At 34.3% G+C, this 21,522-nt stretch overlaps 2 protein-coding genes across 2 annotated transcripts in view; both read left to right on the top strand.

Moving 5' to 3' along the window:
• Positions 1-3,371: 3,371 nt before the first annotated feature.
• -w-2 (scarlet) lies at positions 3,372-18,508 on the top strand. Its single transcript, XM_073087603.1, has 14 exons — positions 3,372-3,605; positions 5,505-5,700; positions 8,629-8,677; positions 11,298-11,347; positions 12,093-12,229; positions 13,036-13,206; positions 13,553-13,791; positions 15,219-15,414; positions 15,812-15,946; positions 16,252-16,479; positions 16,783-16,918; positions 17,126-17,231; positions 17,498-17,598; positions 18,219-18,508. The coding sequence occupies exons 1-14, from the start codon at positions 3,519-3,521 to the stop codon at positions 18,398-18,400; spliced, it is 2,013 nt and encodes a 670-aa protein (XP_072943704.1). The 5' UTR covers positions 3,372-3,518; the 3' UTR covers positions 18,401-18,508.
• A 391-nt stretch (positions 18,509-18,899) lies between these two features.
• RhoGAP19D (Rho GTPase activating protein at 19D) overlaps positions 18,900-21,522 on the top strand; it is a 438,348-nt gene continuing 435,725 nt past the window's right edge. The window contains exon 1 of the mRNA XM_073087320.1: positions 18,900-19,314. The gene's annotated coding sequence lies outside the window, so the exon portion shown is untranslated. The remainder of the gene's footprint in view (positions 19,315-21,522) is intronic.

Genomic DNA, 21,522 nt, shown 5'->3' with positions numbered 1-21,522 from the left:
TTTTCGTTGGTTTTATCTTATTGGATTCAAATAAACTGATAACATTTCATTACATTTCAAAAGAAAAAAACATTTATAAAAATAATACGTGTTTGTGATTTTTTTTTTCAGAATTAGATATTCTAAAAGATTATTATATTTTAAATAAATTAATATTATTTTTTAAATAAATAATTGAATAGGTGCATAACATTTCTTCAAGAATATCATAACTTTTTACACAATTGTAATGTTTATAAGATATTCTCTAGTTTTTAAATTCCATATCTCTGTTTTTATCTATCAGTTAGATAGATGTTACTTGTACATAAATTAAAGGATTTATATTTGTTTCAAATATTTTAAATGGATCACAATAATATACAATACTGTTTGTATTAATTAATTGTAAAAACTACTCGTTTATGAAGATGTAATAATATGCTTAATTTTAATAAAATACATAGTTTTGAATATTCTCATATCACCATATGTCTACATTTGTGTTAAATGTCAAGAAGAGTGTTTTTTTAATTAAATGAATGTGTGTATTTTACGGAAATAAAATATGTAGCATAATGATATTTTGTTAGTGTTTTGATAAAATTATATACAGGATATTTATAAAATATTCGTGTTTTATTAATCACATATAATTAATATCCCATGAATTCTTGATGAATGAACATATGTACATCATATTATATTACTTCACAAATATCGTCACTTGAAAGTTCCGGCAGGCCTCAATAAGGTGTTGTGAGTTTTTGTTCCTTTGGTTTATCCAAAACATTTATAATAATATTATAATTAATGTTCATTTAATTTATATAGATTTCAGTTAATTGAATATATATAGTTAAGTTAATTAAGCCAGAAATGTGACAGGTAGTGAGTGACGTTGCTACTTCTCTACGTAGGCCGCTCGTAGCACTTGCTACGAACTATAGAAGGCGCCTAAATATGTATGAGTAGCTTAATGTACATATGTATTTAAATTTTGATAGTCTTACGAAAAATTATTCTACTTTAGGAAGTGATTAAATGTAATATTTGTTATTGTGATCATTCAGGCACTTACGTATATATAAAAAAACATTGAGTTTAATTTATACTACCATACCGTGTATTATGCATATAAACCGAAATACAACAGCGATAATTGTTGCTATATTTAATTTTTATATAGAATTAAATGTCACGATAGTGTCGTCAAAAACTAGTTAGGAACAGTAAAAAAATAATGTTTTTTTTAAGTCGATTACGAACTTTTAATAAGCACAAAAAGTTGTATGAATTTTATGAATGTATTAATTGTTCTTGTACCTATAATGCTCACGGGCTGCCTTCAACATTGAGTAGATTGCGTAACATTATAACACAGAAGAAATACTAATTTGTCAAAAGATATTCTCACTAATCACAATTATAATTATGTTCATATCTCGTAAGCTACGTGTCTAAGTAATAATACACTTATTACGACACGGATTCCAATGAAACCCTCGAAATACTTCTCAAATTGTGAAATAGCACGGATGGTATCAATCATAGATATGTCAGTAGGATAATATATCTATGGTATCAATGGACTACAAAGTGCTACAAAGTTCCCTTTTCATTGACGTCAATTTGGAAGGTGTCGAATGACGGATGTCGAAACCTGACAATGCTGCTGTCACATTACTTTACTTACGCACCAATTGGCATTATTTAGATTTATTACCATAGACTTACATCACCAAGTATTTACAACATCCGTACGGGAAATAAGTCGTAATTGAAGAAATTCGGCGATTTAAGTACAGTTTTATTCTTTTTTTATATAAAACGGGTTAAATGGACTTAATATAGGTACATTTATGTTTTCTGCGAGATTGGCGTAGCAAGCGAGCTACCAGTCCAATGCTGATATCACTGTCTCTCATAGATTTCTGTTACAGTTTCAGATGTATTGCCACTTCTCACGACTAAGGCAGTCTCCTCAAATATAAGTAAGCAGGCATCGAAACAAAGAACTGCTTCACGCTACAAATGGGCTTGGCGGTACCTCCTAGGTTGAAAAAAAAAATAAGTACTTATTTATTCAAATATATAAGTTTTTTCAGACACATGAGTTTATTGAACGTTAAATATAGGTACACCGTCTAAGGTCAATCTAACAACTTAGCTGATCTTTCGACTGTTTCGTAAGCCGTAGACCGGTTGGTTACATACATAGGAAGTAAAGCAAATTAATCATCGAGCGCGCGACATATATTTTACATTACATTATTATACATACATAGTTAATAGTTATGATGCTGGAAACATAAAAACTTTATGCTTACATAAATCAACTGATTTTATTTAACAGAATATCATTTTAAATATTGGGTTTGCTATAGGTATACATTTATGATAGAATTGATTAAAATAGGTTATTTTTTATATTATATAATCTATTCATATATTCGTATCACTATATATTATAATCACCTCTGATAATAATAATTTCTACTACCACTATGCAATAGTTTTACGAGGGAAAACGAAATGTACAGTTTACACAGTGGATAGGTACTTTTCAATGTCTCTGTAGTTCCGGGACTAGAATAGGGCTACGGTATCACCTGCTTGTCGTAAGAGGTGACTAAAAGAGGGCTTCCGGGGTTGCGGGTGGCAAGAGTGGGATCTCGAACCGTCTAGTAAGCGACCCGGGGAAGGACGGCGGTATGTGTGGTCGCATACCGTCGTGAACACCAGATGGTGTGAGAGGAGCCAAAACTACTCTCCCAGGACAGAGCCCGATCGGGGCATCGCGCTTGGAGGTCTCCGGTTGTAATCAGTCGGAGATCCCGGAGTTCTCCAACAAGTGTTGAGGACGGCCACCGGGGGGGAGGGGTTTTAGTGCGTTAAAATTTCCACAATCACATCGCGGCTCGCTCCCATGTTGTCGTGTACCTTTTGAAGGTTTCCCCCTCGTAAAGAAAAATAAAGTTATAAATTTATGATCGAATTGATTAAAAATAGGTTAATTTATATATTATATAATCTATTCATATATTCGTATATATTATAATCACTATATATTATAATCTTTATCTTTATGGGTACCAACCGATGGGTACTACTACCACTGTACAATATTTTTACAAGGGAAAACAAAACGTACATTTTACACATTGAATAGGTACTTTTCAAAGGAAGTACCTATAGGTCAAAATAATTACATCCTTACTGATATAAAATCTATATTACGCAACTTAACAGTAAAATTAAACTTATGGTAAAACAAGTAATGCCGCAGTCTTCCCACTTAACTTTCCTAAGTTCGGTTGTTATCATTTCTGAAGAATCCACTAACTACAGTCGTGTTCTCTTTCTAATGCACGCTCCTTGTCTCTCAACCTCATCGTGTTCATGGTACACTCGAGGCGTAGGCCGTCGTCGGCGACGTTCCGTCCTATCGCGCACACACCAAAAATGTGTCGATCCGAGATAAAAGTTACCGCCACCTAATTTGATTTTTATTCGTCACTACAATTTCTTGATACAAAATGAGTAATTCGGACAAAGGTGAAAGCTCAGTGCAATCGAGTTTAAGTGCGTCTACGAGTGCCACTTCCTCGGCGGATGATGCCCATGTAAGTTTCAGTGATTCAGTTGGGGCAGTTTGTTGTGTAAAGTAAATAATTAATATTAATGAATTATAAACAAATTTAATAAGACCGTGATTTAGCCCTTAAGCTCACCACTTACATACATGACTAAATATTGCGCAATTAAGTTATAAATCTGTGCGGTGTATAAAACTACCTCATAAATATTTACGTTTTGACATTCAAACATTTTCAAATGTATAATTGCATACCACGCTCGTGTAGTAAGACAGTTATTAATGAGCCTTCATTCATTAATAACCAACGTACCTCGTAGACCCGCTCGCATCGGTTATTACAACATCTAGTTGTTTGTTTCTGATGGCAACAAGGAACTACTGTTTCGATGTTGATAACAGGCTAAATTGACAGGATAAACATAAATACTTTAATGTGTTTGGATCAAATAAATTATTGGTCAATAATATCAGCAATAAAATGTAGATTAAACATAGTAATTGGCAATACTTTTTAGTCCCACTGCTGGACATGGGTCTTTTTAAATAATTAAGGACGGCTGAGCCCTGGAGCATACTACATTACGCTGTTTTATGTGAATCAACGGACTTTAATTTAGTAAATGATGCAAACAAAATAATAAACAATATTTTTTAAAGCTACCTTCAAATATTTATTTTAGTATTTTCTTATGGTATAATATGGATTTTGATTAATAGAGGGCAATGCTAGTACTGAATTAAAGTATTTTCTATTAATTAACTCTAAGTAATAATAAGCGATCACGGTTAATGTCAATTTCCCACGATATCTTTACGCGAATACTCATGCATGTAGGTGACAACCAGATCAGAATATACCGTCTCGCGTTTGTTTTTCAAAAGGGTTTTTGTGCAATTGAAACAGAAAACGACACACAGTTTTATCATATGGTGAGTTATCATCATACCCATTATAGACATAAAAAAGGTCCGCCACAGATAAGTGACAAACTTTAGGTAGCATAGTTTCGCGCCACCCAAAACAAGCTGAATTTCCGCCTCTGTGCGAATAACTTGTGAAAAAATAGGCGAAAATAAAACTAATCTGTCAATGACTAAGTCATCTCTGAAATGTGTCTCTTTTGTAATATGTTAGCAAAAAAAAATGGGTTCTCCAATTTAAAATTTCGCCGCCCAGAGCGAAGCACTCTCTCCGGTCCTGGCATGCTACTTTTCTACTACAGATACGTTATTAACCTACAAAACTAAATGAAAAGCCTTTATATATATCTGTTTTACCACATCCATCGAATCTAAACATAAAAATAATACTCGTAAGTCCCGATTTTGCGAAGTCAAGTATGACAACTATGAGGTTCGTTATGGGTCAGTGCACGGCGTTGCGGTTTTCTGCAACCAGATCGTTCTCTCGCATATTCCTTACACATTTCTTACTAGTAGGTAATAGAATAATAAAATATTACCGTAGCAATACAGGCTATCTTTGTAAAATAAATAGGTTTTATATTTTCGTGTTTTACGAAGACAGAAAACATCTTCGTAAAACACGAAAATTATATCATAGATTGACTTAAAATCATTACAAGACATTGATGTAACATTTATGTAGTTATATTTTCTATAATTCTAAGGTCACACTGGAATGTGATAAACAAAACAAATAGAAACGTTATAGACATCTACCAAATTAGCGACATTGCCAAACCGTTGTCAGGTAAGATTCCTGCCATACTATATAGCAATATGCTCATGTGGATACGTATGAATACTACATGACCGTGGCGTTCCGATGAGTAGGAGTCTAACGGCGACACCAAAATGAGACCTCACAGCCAAACATTGCTGAGTTTAATTATATCTTTATTCTGTTCTGATTATAAGTTCATACTTATGTTACCGTATTTTTTGTATAATAAACTTTTAGGATCTAGAGCTGTCACCACCAGACCTTCTATTCGTCGACAGTGGGTTGACGCGAACCAAACATGAGGATTCGTTTCCTGAAGTCGAGGAGTTGCTGGGGACGACGCCACAAGCCAGGCCTTGCACCCTCGTCTGGAGAGACGTGTCGGTCCACGTCAAACTTAAGGATGGAAAACTAAAAAGACTCGTCAATAATGGTCAGTAGTTTTTTAGTTATTTTTAGGTGTATATTTGTGATGATCTGTGCTATTGGAGCGCATCGGAAACTATAAATTATATTTGAATATATTTCGTTATTTAGTACTTACCTACTTCTTCTTTGCTTCTAATTTATTTTATTACTTAGCTGTCAGGTTTTTTGTTTCTTTTGTTTTCTTAATTTTAGTTAATTTGAAATACCTTGTGCTTTGAATATTATGAATATTATTCCTAGCGTACGTCGAAAGATGTGGAATAGTGTATTTAGATTAATGAAAACCGAAATAACCTAACTAAACGTTGTCACTAAGATCGATAGTAATAAATGAGCCATCAATTTGAAAATTAAGGTTTGTTGCCGAGTGGTCATTCTTACGCGAAAAAATATGGCGACCTTCACGGGCTTAACTAGACAAAGTTCGCATTAATTGGTACTTGTGTATTAATAGGTATTAATGTATAATATATTATGATAAGGTACTTAATAATCCGGTTATCGTAGCGTTTTTTTTTTAGTTTGATAAATTATTCCAGATTTGGGCCCTAAAGAAACAGACATCTAAGTGATAAATTGAGATTTTTATGGGTCTGAGTTTCTATGCGTCTATGATATTCGCAAATTATCTTTGTGTTCTAATGTTAGAGACTCGTTATAGGCCTGCGTTGCGCGATCCTTTTTACCGCGAACCTACTATAAGTAGAACGGATTTCCTTCTGAGATATTCCCCGAAAGATATTTAATATATTGTATTCCAAAAAGGTTTCTTCTTCAACGCCAACAAACTGCAAACGCAGTAAAATGCATTGGCTGACGTCCACAGACCTATTTTAAGATGTTGTCTCTTTTAGGTATGTATACCTATGTGTATTATATGCCCTTAAGATTTGAGGTGACTATAGGTAAACATCGATCATATTAACAATTTTATTATTATCTGATTATTAGGGTTGCCTTAAATATGTTTAATCCTTCCTCAGCATCAGCTTCAGAGCATCCTTATTGAAGATGCAATAAATATAGCCCTTAATAACACATGCATCATTCACAAATTATTGTTTTCCGAGTGGTTAGAGCAATTGGAACAATGGGTCATGTGCATTGCAATACAATTTTAGGTCACGGTCAAATTTGCATACATTGATTTATATATCAAAATGTAGAGTTTTAGGTCGCTGGTTTCTAATCCGGATGAGTCCGCGGGGGTATGTTCAGTATTTAGAACTGGTCGAAATACTGATTATAAATAAAAGGAGTAAATAAGGACCAAAATGTAGAGTTTTAGGTCGCTGGTTTCTAATCCGAGATATAATTTGGAACCCTTGTGCGCTAGTGACGATAGTGTAGGTGAATATATGTATAAATACCGTAGAGTGGTGCGGTGCTCCCTTCGGCGACCGATCGACCGTGATGCACACACACTCGCGACTCCCAAATAGGTCCCCAGGACCCCCGTAATAAATATAAATTATATTATACGTCCCGTGACGAAATCTGAATACCGACTGTCTGTACAATGTGTGTTATGACAGAAACGTCAACCTTTTAAATTTTGAATTTACTCCTTTTATTTATAATCAGTATTTCGACCAGTTCTAAATACTGAACATACCATATATATATATATATATATATATATATATATATATATATATTTAAATAGCTATCTATCCATTATATTATCTATCTTATAACAGTTTCATTCATAATATCAATTGAAAAAAAAGCAAGATTGATTTTATCATATTTGATCAATTTTGTTAACAATATAAACACTTAAAAATCATATGTAAAAGTTTTTTTCACATTTATCTTGTGAAAAAATTATTAATATATTGGACGGATGAGAATAGAAACAGGTTTAATGCAACAAGTGTGCGCCAATGGTCAAAATTCGACCTTAATCATAGATATTCCATTTTTTCATCAATAACAATAAAACTCGTCAATGGTTATGAAACAAAAAATATATTTGACGAATTTTAACAAAAGCAAAAAACCCGTCTACTTATAATATATAGCCCATGTTACTCCCACAATTTAGACGAATCCAACGACTTGTCATACGTTAAAATCTGTCACGCCATTTAGGCTTCATAATGAGCAAAAGAATGAGACATAGGTATATAAGCATTTTTTATAGGATCAGCAAACGAGCATCCAGTTCACGTGATGGTAAGTGGCTACTGCCGCCCATGAACATCTGTAATCAACCCCAGATAGGACTAGATATTCCAACCTGAGGTCGACCACAGATGACCGACCACGCCGCTATCCCCGAGGACTTAACTGGAATTCCTAAGAAAAGTACCTATGTCTCCCTTACCACATCCTCCAAACTAGAACACAGCAACTTTTAACATTGCTGTTCGCCACAAAGGGCACCACCTTCAATATACAATATACATATCCTCGAACAACATTACCCTCCGCAGTCAAGTAAAAAGAACATCTGTCGACAAACAGAAAAAAAACATACTTATTTATTTTTTCCTCGTCTAATATTTTTTATATGGATATTAGAAAATAAATAAAAAATGTGAGCCGTCACGGGACGCCTGGCAGATGTGAAACATCGACATTATTTTGTAAAAGTAATATGCAGAAAAGAACATATTGTGATAGGAAATAAATATGTCATAATGATAAAATAAAATATTATGATTTTTTTCCAGATAACGATGACTATTTATTGAATCGATTGCGCATGGCGACGCGTCGCCACACCGTACACACTACTGCATATAGACTGTATATATATACCATCGTATAGCGTGGCGACGCGCCACGGCATGCGTCGCCACGCCAGAAATCGGTTTTACGTGCGGCTATAGATGTTTCACATCAAAAAAATTGTTTAGTGATACTTGAGGCGACTATTGTTGTGAATCATGTCATTGGTGTCTCACACATACATTTTTGTCCACAGTTAGCGGTATAGCTAAACCGGGATCATTGGTGGCTTTAATGGGAACTAGGTAAGTGCAATTAATTAATTAAGCTCATTGGCGAACGAGTTTTTAATTTTTGGAAATTAAAAAATGACAAAATGAATTACATAAAATCAAATTACTTTATTGTGGAATGCAGGTTTAAAAATAGTAGTAGGTACATTTGGGTAACATCCGCCATATTCCGGGCTCAGGGACATACGATATTATAATAGAATTAGAATTATGATGAACATTAATACTTCGATCCTGTTCCTGTTTACATTTTTGAAAAATAAGTTGGGCATCAAATTGAATGTTTCCATAAAATTCCAAAAAGAGATTTTAATTTGTCAACATATGATATAGTATTTATATGGATATGAATAAAAGCGTGTTAAAAAGGCTACTCATTATATTTGCTTCTTCAAATACATATAAAACTAGTGTTGTTTGTCGTAATATACTATTTATTTAGACTAGATACAATGTTACAATGGAGTGCTTTGTAAATATTCATAATGATATGAATATTAATTGTTTAATAACAATGTAACATATAATCACTATAATGATGAACCAAACTCAATTGGAAACTAACGTTTTGTTTTAGAACCTTATATTTTTCAGAAAACATACTCGTACGTAGGCGCGTTCCGATGCGGCAGTAGTATGAGAAAAAATTACCTTGTACTTGACAACACCCTTGTTAATATACTCGTATCTTATTTCATTTAACTTTTTAACCTTTAAATTTTTCAATGAAATGTGAAATAACGCGATGCCAGCCCAATCATGTGGAAATGGGCAACATTCTCTATAGGCACTATTGAGGTCCAGTTAACGCTTACCTTTAACTATAATATATGTAGATTGTAGGTTATCAATAAAACGTTACTACGAACCTGCGAAGTGGTTCCTTATGTTGAAACCGGAACTTAAGGCAATTTCGTGGGTATCTAATTACTTGGTCTTAATTTAAGAAGCCATTTCAGGGCGATACCGTAACAGGATTAAAGTCAATCCTCGAATCCTGCTAAGATTCGTATGTTTTCGTTACAAACTAATAAAAAATTCACGTAAACTGAAATTACCTTTTACAATAGTATAAGTACTTTATCTATGAGGTACGTTATTGTGTGCTGTAAATAACATTAATCACATTATTTTAAATATGCCTCATTAAGCTATAATAAAACACGAATATTTAGAATTATTTTTATACCTATGGCACACGCGCTTAATAGTCATTTAAGATAAGATGAACAAGGTAAATCCTTAAGCATCTAATATTAAATCGCATATGTAATCGCATCGCATAAATAAAATATGAATGAATATTAGGTTGCGTGCGCCTATTTTAATATCAAAAAATCGTCTGGCTTTTTAACTTTTATCAAAAGTATCGAAATTATTATGGAAATTTAAATAATTTTTCAAAGTAGTTTTTCACGCGGCTGGACTTTTTAAATATATTCCTCTACAACCGTCTTTTCCGTCAACTACGTTGAATTTGGAAATTTACACAACCTGTTTGACTAGGTACATAAGATGAGACATAGATTAATTATCACGCTTAATTAAAAAAAAAACTGTTTAATATATTTTAATAATATGTAATGCTTCAAATGTCATATTACCTACAAGACTGAAGTCTACATAATATATATGTGGTAAGACTTGTTTGGTTAGATTTCGGCCTTGACTAAAACGTAAAGAGCTCGTGCTCTGACAATCTAATTAATTTACAGAGGTGTGATTTCCATACTCAGCCCTTACCTACGTGCTTAAGGTCCAATGACCTGCAAATATCTCACTTAGAGATAAGTACGACAGTGGAGTCGGTAGAATAAAAAGATTGCGTTTAAATTTTTTACCCACCTTAAAAAAGGAGGAGGTTTCTCAATTCTTATATATTTTTTTATGTTCGTTTGGGGATATCTTCGTCGTTTATGAACCGAATTTGATGATTTTTTTTTGTTGGAAAGAAGATATGTCCAAGGTGGTCCCATTATAAGGTAATCACGGTCTGATAATGGCAAACCAGAGAAATCGAGGGAAACTTTCAAAAATCGTAGGGGCGACTAGTGCGTTTGTAAGTTTTGTCATTACGTGTTTTTATTTACTGTATATTGTATTAATACCAGCTGACCCGGCAAACGTTGTTTTGCCATATAAATAAAAAAATCGTTAAGGGTGAACAACCCTTGTCACTTACGGGTATGAAAAATAGATAGTAGACGATTCTCAGAACTACTGCGTATGCATATAAAATTTGGTAAAAATCGGTAAAGTCGTTTCGGAGGAGTACGGTAACGTGACACGAGAATTTTATATATAAGATAAACGTTAGTATGTCATCACTAAAAAGGGTGAAAAATTTAACAAAAGAATTCAACCGACTTCTATGTCACTACAAAGTAAAAAATAATTGAAATAAATGTTGGTTTACTACATATTTCCGAATATTCGCCGCTCATATTGGACACGTTATTTCCGCCGTTATCCAACAAAATATATTGAGCGCAGACTTCAGAAATATGTACTAAACCAACAGTTATTTGAATTATTATTTACTTTGTAGTGACATAGAAATCGGTTGTATTTATTTTGTTATTTTTTTTTTCATAGCCTGAGAAGAGACTTACTCAGATACGTTTTTTCACAGCGGTGCTGGTAAAACGACGCTGATGTCTGCCCTGGCTCACAGAAGTCCTGGTAAGTTTATCGAGTGCAAATCAAGTTTGTTAGTGTAGACCGGTAAATTTTTATTATAGCACGTCTATCATTAAAATCGGTAGGTAAATGCTAAAGCTCTAAATTATCTTAGTCATAATTGGCATACTACACATACTAAGATTATAGGGTCCTATGGTCTCAGCCGAAACAAGTATTTAAACTGGTCAGGTTCGTCCAATTTTGAAATTTGGCAATAAAACTTTTGACAATTAAATACACAAATACGTGTGTGTTATCTACGATTGCAATATTTAATTGTAATATATAAAAAAATAAGAACTAATAGAGAACAACATTTTAATGAACATTATGTTTGTCTATAGAGAACCGTTTAGTTAGCGCACGACGGTCAAGCATCACATCTTTCCCAATTTTGACTGACTTGATATACATATGACATTATTTTTCTCTAAACTTTTTGTTTAATCATAATAAGATATAGCTTATAGCACTCGTAAATAATATAGCTTTCTAATTGTGTATTTTTATGATTGATCTAGTATTTCCGATGATTAGCCCTCACAAACAAACACAAACCACCAACATTACAAACTTTACCTCTTTAGTATAGATTAGATATAGTTATTAGTTAACCTGTAATTTTTATATTAATATATTTGTTAATGCATAATGAAATATCTACAAAAGATCTTAAATTTCTTCAATAGCATATCTTATGCAATTACTACCTACTCGTATTAATATGTATAGATATTGTTTACAGTGGGTACAGTGACGGACGGAGAGATAGCAATGAACAGTCAACCCGTAGGCGACTTCATGCACCGCGAGAGTGGGTATATGCATCAAGACGAACTATTTGTACAAAACCTGACTGTTATTGAGCATCTTATGATCATGGTAAGCTTTACGATATAAAATATGAAACATTTATATAAGTTAAGTTGTTCAAAGAATAATTAAACGTGATTTTTATACTACTTAAAATATCATTAAGTGCTTCTTCATGAAAGTATAGTACCTATTGAAGATTCCGTCATGAATACGTTGGTACCCCTTAGGAGTCCATAGGGAGATAATTCCAACTTAGGCATTCTTCGTATGGAATAAACGTCTCTTGTCACATTCTTCAAACGGGCACACAGTAACGTTTGACACAGCTGTAATAAAATGTAAATGGGCGCAGATGTTGCCTTCAGAGTGGAACCATAAAGAGTTATACCACCAAAAACACTGACGCTTTGCTTGACATGGTTTCCTCGGTTTTCTGGTTTTTGTTTTAAGTTCAAATATTTTTATTTATATCTTTTTAAAAAAATCGAAAAAATGTTATGTCAGTATAGCCTTTGAGATATATCCATCCAAATCCGAAAACAAATCCATTGATCAGCTGGTAAAAGTACTGAATCTTTAATTATTGATTAATAGTTTTATGTATAGCACTGAGTAATAATTCGTGATGCTTATAAACTTGAAACTATTTCAATTTAGATAAAATTAATTTGAAGCAGGTATATTACAAAAAGAAAGGTTGGAGTTCTTTTTAACGCTCCGGTCTTATTGAATATAATTAAGGGCAAACCTGTTTTGTGGCCGATCAGCAATGGAGTGATAAAAGTGATTTGAACTCTGGGCTGTGACGTTAATTACATTGATTCAAATCCACGGAAATTTCGCTGAAGTTTACTGTATGTATATTTTCCTAGGCTCGTCTTCGCATGGACCGCCGAACACCTACTCTAGTCCGTAAAAGGCGAATAAACCAGCTCATGAGGCAACTCTCCCTATATGGCTCCAGATATACGAAGATAGGTGGACTTGATGGGCACAAAACACTTTCTGGGGGCGAAAGGAAGCGTCTTGCTTTCGCTACTGAGGTACGTCCAATCCATAGAATGATTCATATAATGGATGATTATTTTGTCTCATATCGAAAATATCAATACCATTTTCAAGGATACCTTTGGCGATATAACAAAATTACAATCAAGAGAACATACACATCTGCAGATAATTGCTTCAACTGAGGATTGAAATTAGAAACCTTATGTGAATATAGGTACCTTACTTTTTAGGCGTTGATACCCTGATCATAACCCGTGTTATTATCGGATGGTATTGATGGTAAGGAGTATTTTCACTTCAATTCCAAATTAAGAAGATAAATTCGTGCTTTTATTGCACTGAATGATTTAATTGTATTCTGTTCCATTCTTTCTTCAGCTTCTCACAGATCCAGGACTCCTCTTCTGCGACGAGCCAACGACAGGTCTGGACTCATTTTCAGCCCAGAAGCTGATGTCCCTCCTCCGAGCTAGCGCAGTGCAGGGCAAGACGGTGATATGCACCATACACCAGCCCTCGTCTGAACTCATGGCGCTCTTCGACAAGCTGGTACTCCTCGCGGAAGGAAGAGTGGCCTTCGCTGGTGATGCTTCTGGTGCTTTAATGTTTTTTGAAAGGTAAGACTATCTATGGAATATTGGTTCATATAAATCATTTTATATCATTTTTTTAACTGACCTCAAAAGGTGAATATTTGCAATGTGACATTAAACTTTTAATTTGTATCGTATAACACGTTTCGAGTATTTTAAAATGGTAATTTTATTACTCAAACCATAATTAAAGGCTGCGCGTGCCTTATTAGCTATTAAGTATGTAAAATTTAACATATCTTATTTTCAATCTATATTATTACTTATCTTGTTTTTAGCATGTAAAGGCTACTACGTGTTTCCAACGTACTAAAGAGATAAAGGTGTTTAGATTTCATCGTTTGATTGTACTTGGGAAAAATAAGTATACACAATACATGTCGCTGTTGAATATGGTTTAAATCAATTTCTGGGAAAATGTCCTGGATCATCTATAAGACTAGGCAAGATTAGTAATGAGTATTATAATTAGTATCAAGGGCGAAGATATAGTTTCGTTATAGGGCAGGGATTCCAATAGGAATGGCGTAATCCGAGTCTACAAGAAAGAAAATAGTGATGTAAGGGGGTGTCCGGAATAAACAGTGTCTGAAATATCTGCGGCGAAGAAAGGTCCTACTACTCGTATTTGATGAATTTTTCGATATTCGCTCATGACTAGCCTCTTGAAAGTCGGGTACTTTTTATATAAATTGCCGAATGTCACATTGAATGGGAATCGAATACAATTGAGGCTGATCGACTAAACGAAGTACGAGTATACTTGACGGTGACCCTAATAGAACTTTCCGCTTCTGGACCTATTAATGATCGCTATGGTATTCAAGGGCTCGAATCTGTGGCCCGAATTTAGATTTTTTTCTTATTTATTGTTTTCTTTTTAGATTATTTATTTATTTTTTCTTGTATTCGTTTAGAAATTTAACGACATATTATATTGAGTATATATGTTATTTCTTGGAATGTCTTATCTCAACCATATTTTTCTGAGAAACCTAACCCATTGCTATATAATTATTATGGACCCAGATCAAAACATATAGTTAGTTTTTGGAAACCATATAACACAAAAAATACTAAGAAAAGCAGCGCAAGAAATCGTGTTATAAAATAAATGATCACCTAAATGATAAATCGGTATTTAAATTAATAGCTTTAGATCCACGTGCTCTAGTTAGCATATTTATGACATGGTATTGAATTTCAAATTGATTTTTAATGGAAAACATGCGTGTTTTTAAATTTCACGATTCTTTGCTCTTCGCCGCTGTTTTCCCAATAGAGAAGTGACGGCGAATAATTTATAAATAAATTCCATAAACTGCGATAAAGCGATGATAATTTACGAACGTCAGAAGATTTTTTTTCAACAATCTTAGTACCTACTATCAATACACTATTTCGTACTATCGATAAATATTTTCCCTTAATTAAAAAATATTTTATTCCAGCCTGGGCTACAACTGCCCTATTACGTACAACCCCACGGATTACTTCATCAAGGTGCTAGCTCTGACCCCGGGGTCGGAGGGAGCGTCCCGGCAGGCAATCAAGAGCGTGTGTGACCGGTTTGCGGTCAGCGACGCTGCTAAGGAACTGAATATGGAAATACAACTTGAGTTTCATCTCATGGACAATGAAGATGAGGTAATTTAGTTTAGATTAACTTGAGATTTAAGCTACTTAAAAAACAAATTTGTTTAATTTACTAAAGTAGAGTATCGTATGTTTTTAAACCCGGGCAGAATTTGAATTTGCAGCTGCAAATACGAATGGCTCCGTAAGGGGGAGGCTGGATCAAATAGAGTCTGGCATATGTCGGCGAAAAAACAGCTGTCTTATTTTAATATATTTTTCAATATTTATATTTTAGTTCTATCTCTGGCCTAGACCCCTCTAATACAGTAAGGGTTTATATATGTACCATATATGTAAGTCCATGCTATAAAATTTGCTACGAAACTATACCTTAATTAAAAAGCATAATACCGTTGGCTCCCTAAATGTTTGTTATTATTTATTAATTTCTTCTTTTTTGTTTCAGGAATCAAGAAAACTGAAGTCTGATAATTTTAAAGCACCCTTCTTCTTTACGAAAATAATGTGGCTAGTTTATAGATACTTTATAATTATTTTAAGAGATCCACGGGTGCAAACAATACGAACCTTGCAGAAATTAGTAAGTACCTACATATGGATTTCCTAGCTTATTGCAATAAACTTAAAATCATAATTAGTATTGTCATTTCTATTTTCTGTGTATCCGTCCGTTTATCTATACCTATATCATAACCATTTTCAAAGGCTGATAATAATATAAGTACTAATTAATTATATTAAAGTGTATTTTTAATTTATATACATTTTTTATTATTTAAAAATTGATAGACATATTTGAAAATACTTTTGGTAGCTATTGTGCACATTGATAATCGCTAATCGCATTTTCGTGTTGTTTATTAAAGCTATGATCAACTATTTCAGGCTATAGCTCTAACTGCAGGACTATGTTTCATTGGTACTGCTCGGTTAACCCAAGCCGGTATCCAAGATGTCCAAGGGGCTCTGTTCATCATCATCGCTGAGAACTCGTTCACCCCGATGTACTCAGTCCTGCACATGTTCCCTGAAGAGTTCCCCATGTTCAACCGCGAGTTGAAAGCGGGGCTTTACTCGACGCCGATTTACTACATCGCTAGGATGATTGCGTTGGTAAGTTATATGATAGCTACAACAGCAATTACAATTTAATTTAAAATTGGGGATCACCGTCAATGGCGAAATTCCATGGACGCTTCTGAGCTTCGAAGAACACTTTAAGATATTCAGCAGGTACAACTACAAGAAAGTTTGTCCTGCATTGTTTGTTGCACATACGATAAATAAATGTTATTTTAAAATTTTGAATTAATTTATTAATATTAGTCTCAGAAGAAACGATTGAGTCATGTCCACAATGATGAAACCGATGAAAACTAATTTTATAAACAATATTTCATCATATTTTTAAAACAGTTCCCAGGTCTACTGATAGAGCCAGCACTCTTCACACTCGTTGTGTATTGGATAGCCGGTCTGCGAGCCTCCTGGTACGCTTTTGGCTTCACGGTTTTTATCGCTATCTTGGTCCTCAACGTAGCCATCGCATGTGGTAAGTATTTGTATTATATGATGTATAAATTGGGGAGTACGAATTATCTCTGAAAATAAAGTTGTATATTAATAAGTCAGCCTCCCCACACTCTTTAAATTAATTTAATAATTTAGAAAATTTGTTAAAGCTGTGTCACATAAAATATGTTTGTGTAACTTGTCATGACTGACCTCTTCTCATCAATCATTTTTTTTTGTATTTCAGGATCGTTCTTTTCGTGTGCGTTTGGTTCGATGCCAGTGGCCATCGCGTATCTGGTGCCGTTTGATTACTCTCTTATGATGACTTCTGGACTCTTTGTAAAACTCAGGTGGGCTACGATTTTGACACGACTTAACTTCAGTTTTTTTTTAAAGCCCGATCGTTTTGTAATTAGTCAGTCTTTCTTTTTCGTCGCGAAAAAACTGTAAAGACGTATGAAGATATACAGGATACCTTTTGAAAGAAAGATACAAAAATAATATCAGTTATCGACATATTCTCAAGAATTTTGAATTAGTTTTGTCTCGTTCTCTCCTTCTCTCTCGTTGTTCTTATATTTTTTTTGGATAATGTAATTATTTTTTAATATTTCAGTTCCATACCGAGTTATGTATCATGGATCCGGCATTTATCTTGGTTGATGTATTCGAATGAAGCAATGAGCATCTTGCAATGGGACGGCGTGCAGAATATTAGTGAGTATTCTATTTTGTACATAACAATTTTAAAAAATAAACATATAAACAACGATAAAAAGAATAATCTCTATTCACGTACAAAATAAAAACGTATCGAATTTTAGAATGTGTTCATAACAAAGTAAACCTAGCTTTAAAATTATGATTATTGTTTCGAAACTAATCTATTTTAAATGAGACATTTTGGGGTAATGAAACGGGGTTGGGTAATGGGGTGGGGAAATGAATGGGTCTTATTTGCACCTTTTATTTTTTGTTACGGACTTCTTAGAAGTAATTTTAGGTCACTTTGTTTTTTTCAAGACAACCCAGGTAAAGCGGGTTCACGCAATATTTATTGAGAATCCCCCAAGAAGTAGGTACCTACAATATAATATGTAGGTCCTACATCACAAAAAATGTGCAGATTCAATATATTAGTAGGATACACATAAGTACCTATGTATTCGCTAAATATAAAGAAGTCTTAAGATAAGCAAAGTAATTTGAATGAATACAATAAAAAAGTTAATTTCTAATTTAATTAGCTTCTTCAGAGTGAATTTACATGTAGATACATAATATATGGGCGAAAAGGAATTCTAAACTAAATAATGTCTATAATATATTTGTTTTAGCTTGCCCGGCGAAAATGATAGACCCCGGATCGCCTTGCTTGAGCACCGGTGATGAGGTGCTCGATCGATACGACTTCAACTCAAGTCGCCTCTGGCCAGACGTCTTCGCACTCCTCATACTATATGTCATATTCCATCTACTCGCGTTGATCGCGTTACGATATCGAACTAGACGAAAATAATGTTTCATAAATCTCGGTTAAATAGTATGGTGTCTAAAGATTAACGTCGATTTACGAGTTATATCTAAGTATTTGTAATTTCTGATCAATAAAAATATATGATTAAATGTTTTGGATTTTATTCTTAAGTGATATTGACCCTACCCTCTGTAATTTGGTTAAACGAAACGAATATTTCAGTTTTAAACCTGACAGTAGGAAATAATATTTCTCATAGCGCTTAAATTATACTCTTCCAGTAGCGTTAATTTAGTTCCTTCTTTATATCTCTGAGTGTCTAATAATAGTCTTAATTCTAAAACTTAACGAATCTAATCGAAAAGAAAAGAAACAGTGACATCTAACGAAGTGTGTGAGAATTTTAATCAAAGTGAACGTTAACCGCGCGAAGTGAGCCAGTTAGCTACGTTACTTACAAGTTCTAGCTTAGTTAGGGAGATGGCGCCACAATCTGCTGTGTTTTTTACCTGGCCGACGACCGGCATGTTCGCCGTATAGCGCGGCGCAAGCGTAGTTCAAATCCATCCGCCATATTCGTCGTGTCAGACGGAGTGCAGTGCACGGCTGTGACATGTTTTTTCGTAAACTGCATACAACTTATGACATAGAGTCTTTATTGGTGCTCGTTTTGTTTGCAGAACATTAAAAATATGCGATTCGATGGAGTCTCGAATGGACACTCGTGTCGCTTGTTGAATAATAAACGTGCAACGAACTGTGCATTCGTGTGTTTATGATAACAGCATTAACATTAATCCTCGGTCGTGTATTGTTTTTATCCCGTGCTGGTGTAAAGGCTCGTCAGTATTATGCGAGATAACATAACCGTGACCTTCGCATTCGTGACCGTGCTCGAGGTGCCTTTTGAGGTTAAAATGCAGCTTGGATTTTGAGAGATTGCGCCGAGCCATCAGGTTAGTGAGTTCAGTTATTACTTTATCTGCGAGGTGCCGACAGTAGATAGTAAATGTTTATCTAATGCCCTACATTCGCTTGTTTGCGTTAAGTTTGAGTAATTATTCCAATAACATCTGAATCGCGTGACCGGCTCAAGTTAGATTTCCCCGGGCGAAATGTAAAAACTCTTACTAAACATCGAACTTATGTTTATTTATAAGCAACGTAGAATAATTTCATATACAGAATAGAATGTACATATTGTCTAGAGTATGGGAATGTAAGTTTGAATGGATGTTTCATACATAAAATGAAAGTTCAGTGAAGTTTGAATGTTGCACGGTTATGTCGGGTTGTGCGGTCGGTTGGCGCTAAGCGCGCGCCTCCGCGCACTGGCGGCGGGAAGCGGGCATGCAACCTCACCGCGGGAAGTAAAAAGGGACCAACTAAAACAAGCTTCCAGAGGACGCGCCTCCGCTTATCCAAATACTTTTTGTACGGGCTGCCACTACGTGCGCGGGAACGAGTTACCGTTGCAACCATTAAAACCACCATCAGGCGGTCACAAGCAAATTGATTATGAAGTAACGTGATAGTAATAACTTCAGCCTTATAATCACAAACGTAACTATCTGTCTGCTTAGACAGCTATGAGAAATGGGAATTAATAACAGCTAATTCGATACTAACAACAACATAAAAATTTGTTACGCTGACTTTTATTACATGCCAACAGCATCACGTTACACCCGTCCAATAGGCATGTTGAAGACAAATTCGTGTTACACGCATCAGTGAAATAAGTAGGCAGTTAATTAAGTAGGCCATTTAAATAAAGTCGATTTGGACTTACTCTACTCATGTTACGTGCAAGTAATTGTAAGACATCGGCTTGTTGTATGCTTTTGGTTATTGTATTATTAGTCAATATAACAGGGCTTTTTGACAAGCCCGATAACTTTGTGGGCGGAGGAATCTCGAATAATCTGTCTACCATTACTCAATATCTACGACCATAAACGTTCCTTCGAATTATCTATTGTTAAAACATGTATATAAACCGGTCTCCTGAATAAGGAGTTATTATAATGTTTTTTTTAATGTGTTTTAAACCAATAAGACAAACTCAATCAATCTGAAAAGTTCATTCGAAACAAATTCAAACCTCCATTGCATATTGCACAACGCACACAACTATTCAGTTATTTTACGCAACTATTTTACTCAGTAGGTATCTTGGGTTACGAAGAAATCTGAGCAATTAATAAATTCTTGTTGTCAGCCGACTTGAACATTTTTAGTTTAATTTAAAAACACTGAATGTAAGTGGATAGCGCACAGATCGCCTGCTTCGGCAATTTATTTGCAAGCATTACAATTTAGCAGTCGAAGTGTCGCTAAGGTAATGGTAGTGTGCATTGAAACTTAAGTAGAGACAATTTGCGATTGCAACAGAGGGAACACTTTCTTGAAATTTAAATAGTCGCACAGCGTACTCCATTGTGCATACAATTGTCACTTTTTCTCTTATCTCGACGCCATTACGACTCACTTCAAAGAACGTTAAAAATACCGCGTACGTTACTACGATGTTTCTTCTTGTGTAACAAGCACTTATTTTTTCTTGTACATGTTTAACTCTTTAATAATAAGTAATATGATAGTGGCCGTCCGTCTAGATGAACAGACTAGTCTTAGAGAGGGGTAGATAGATTTCGACAGGAATTTTGCGCAAAGAAAAAGCTTAAAGCTTGCTAATATTTAAGTTAAATACGTATTTTTATCTTTAATTATGTCATTTTTACTTAAGTCAGACAAGGGATTATTTGTAGCATTTGCTTTTACTCATAGTTGAAATACCAATCGAAATGTAAACATTGTTATGATCAATGTTGAACGCATCATCAATAAGCATTGCAGTTGCGTACAGTGCCTTTATTTCGGGCCACGAGTTCAGGCTCGTGCGTAAAACGGCATCCGACAATAGAATTTACGTTCCGCCGTCAAACATCCTGCCCGCAGTTATGTTTGTATAAATAAACAAACCGACGTTTACCTGCACATGTATCAATGTTTACGAATACAATTAAAATGGTAACTCGGTATTCTCATGTAAATTGTGGTCCTTGTTCTAGTTTCTCGGTCTATTAACTGCAGCTCTGTATCAACGTAACGTTACACTGTGGTATTTGTAAAATCTACTAACTGCATCATCTGTTGCTCCT

Source organism: Epargyreus clarus, unplaced genomic scaffold (assembly GCF_041222505.1).
Source record: "Epargyreus clarus isolate Ecla_fem2 unplaced genomic scaffold, WU_Ecla_fem_2.2 ptg000026l, whole genome shotgun sequence".
Taxonomy (NCBI): domain Eukaryota; kingdom Metazoa; phylum Arthropoda; class Insecta; order Lepidoptera; family Hesperiidae; genus Epargyreus; species Epargyreus clarus.
This window is presented reverse-complemented; position numbering and strand designations above follow the sequence as displayed.

What these genes read in the sequence shown, in the direction of transcription:
- -w-2 (XM_073087603.1), top strand. Translation starts at nt 3,519, where the DNA reads ATGAGTAATTCGGACAAAGGTGAAAGCTCAGTGCAATCGAGTTTAAGT. An exon ending in AAAAAGACTCGTCAATAATG is followed by an intron (nt 5,701 to 8,628) that starts GTCAGTAGTTTT and finishes TTTTGTCCACAG; the next exon opens with TTAGCGGTATAGCTAAACCG. An exon ending in TTGAGCATCTTATGATCATG is followed by an intron (nt 12,230 to 13,035) that starts GTAAGCTTTACG and finishes ATATTTTCCTAG; the next exon opens with GCTCGTCTTCGCATGGACCG.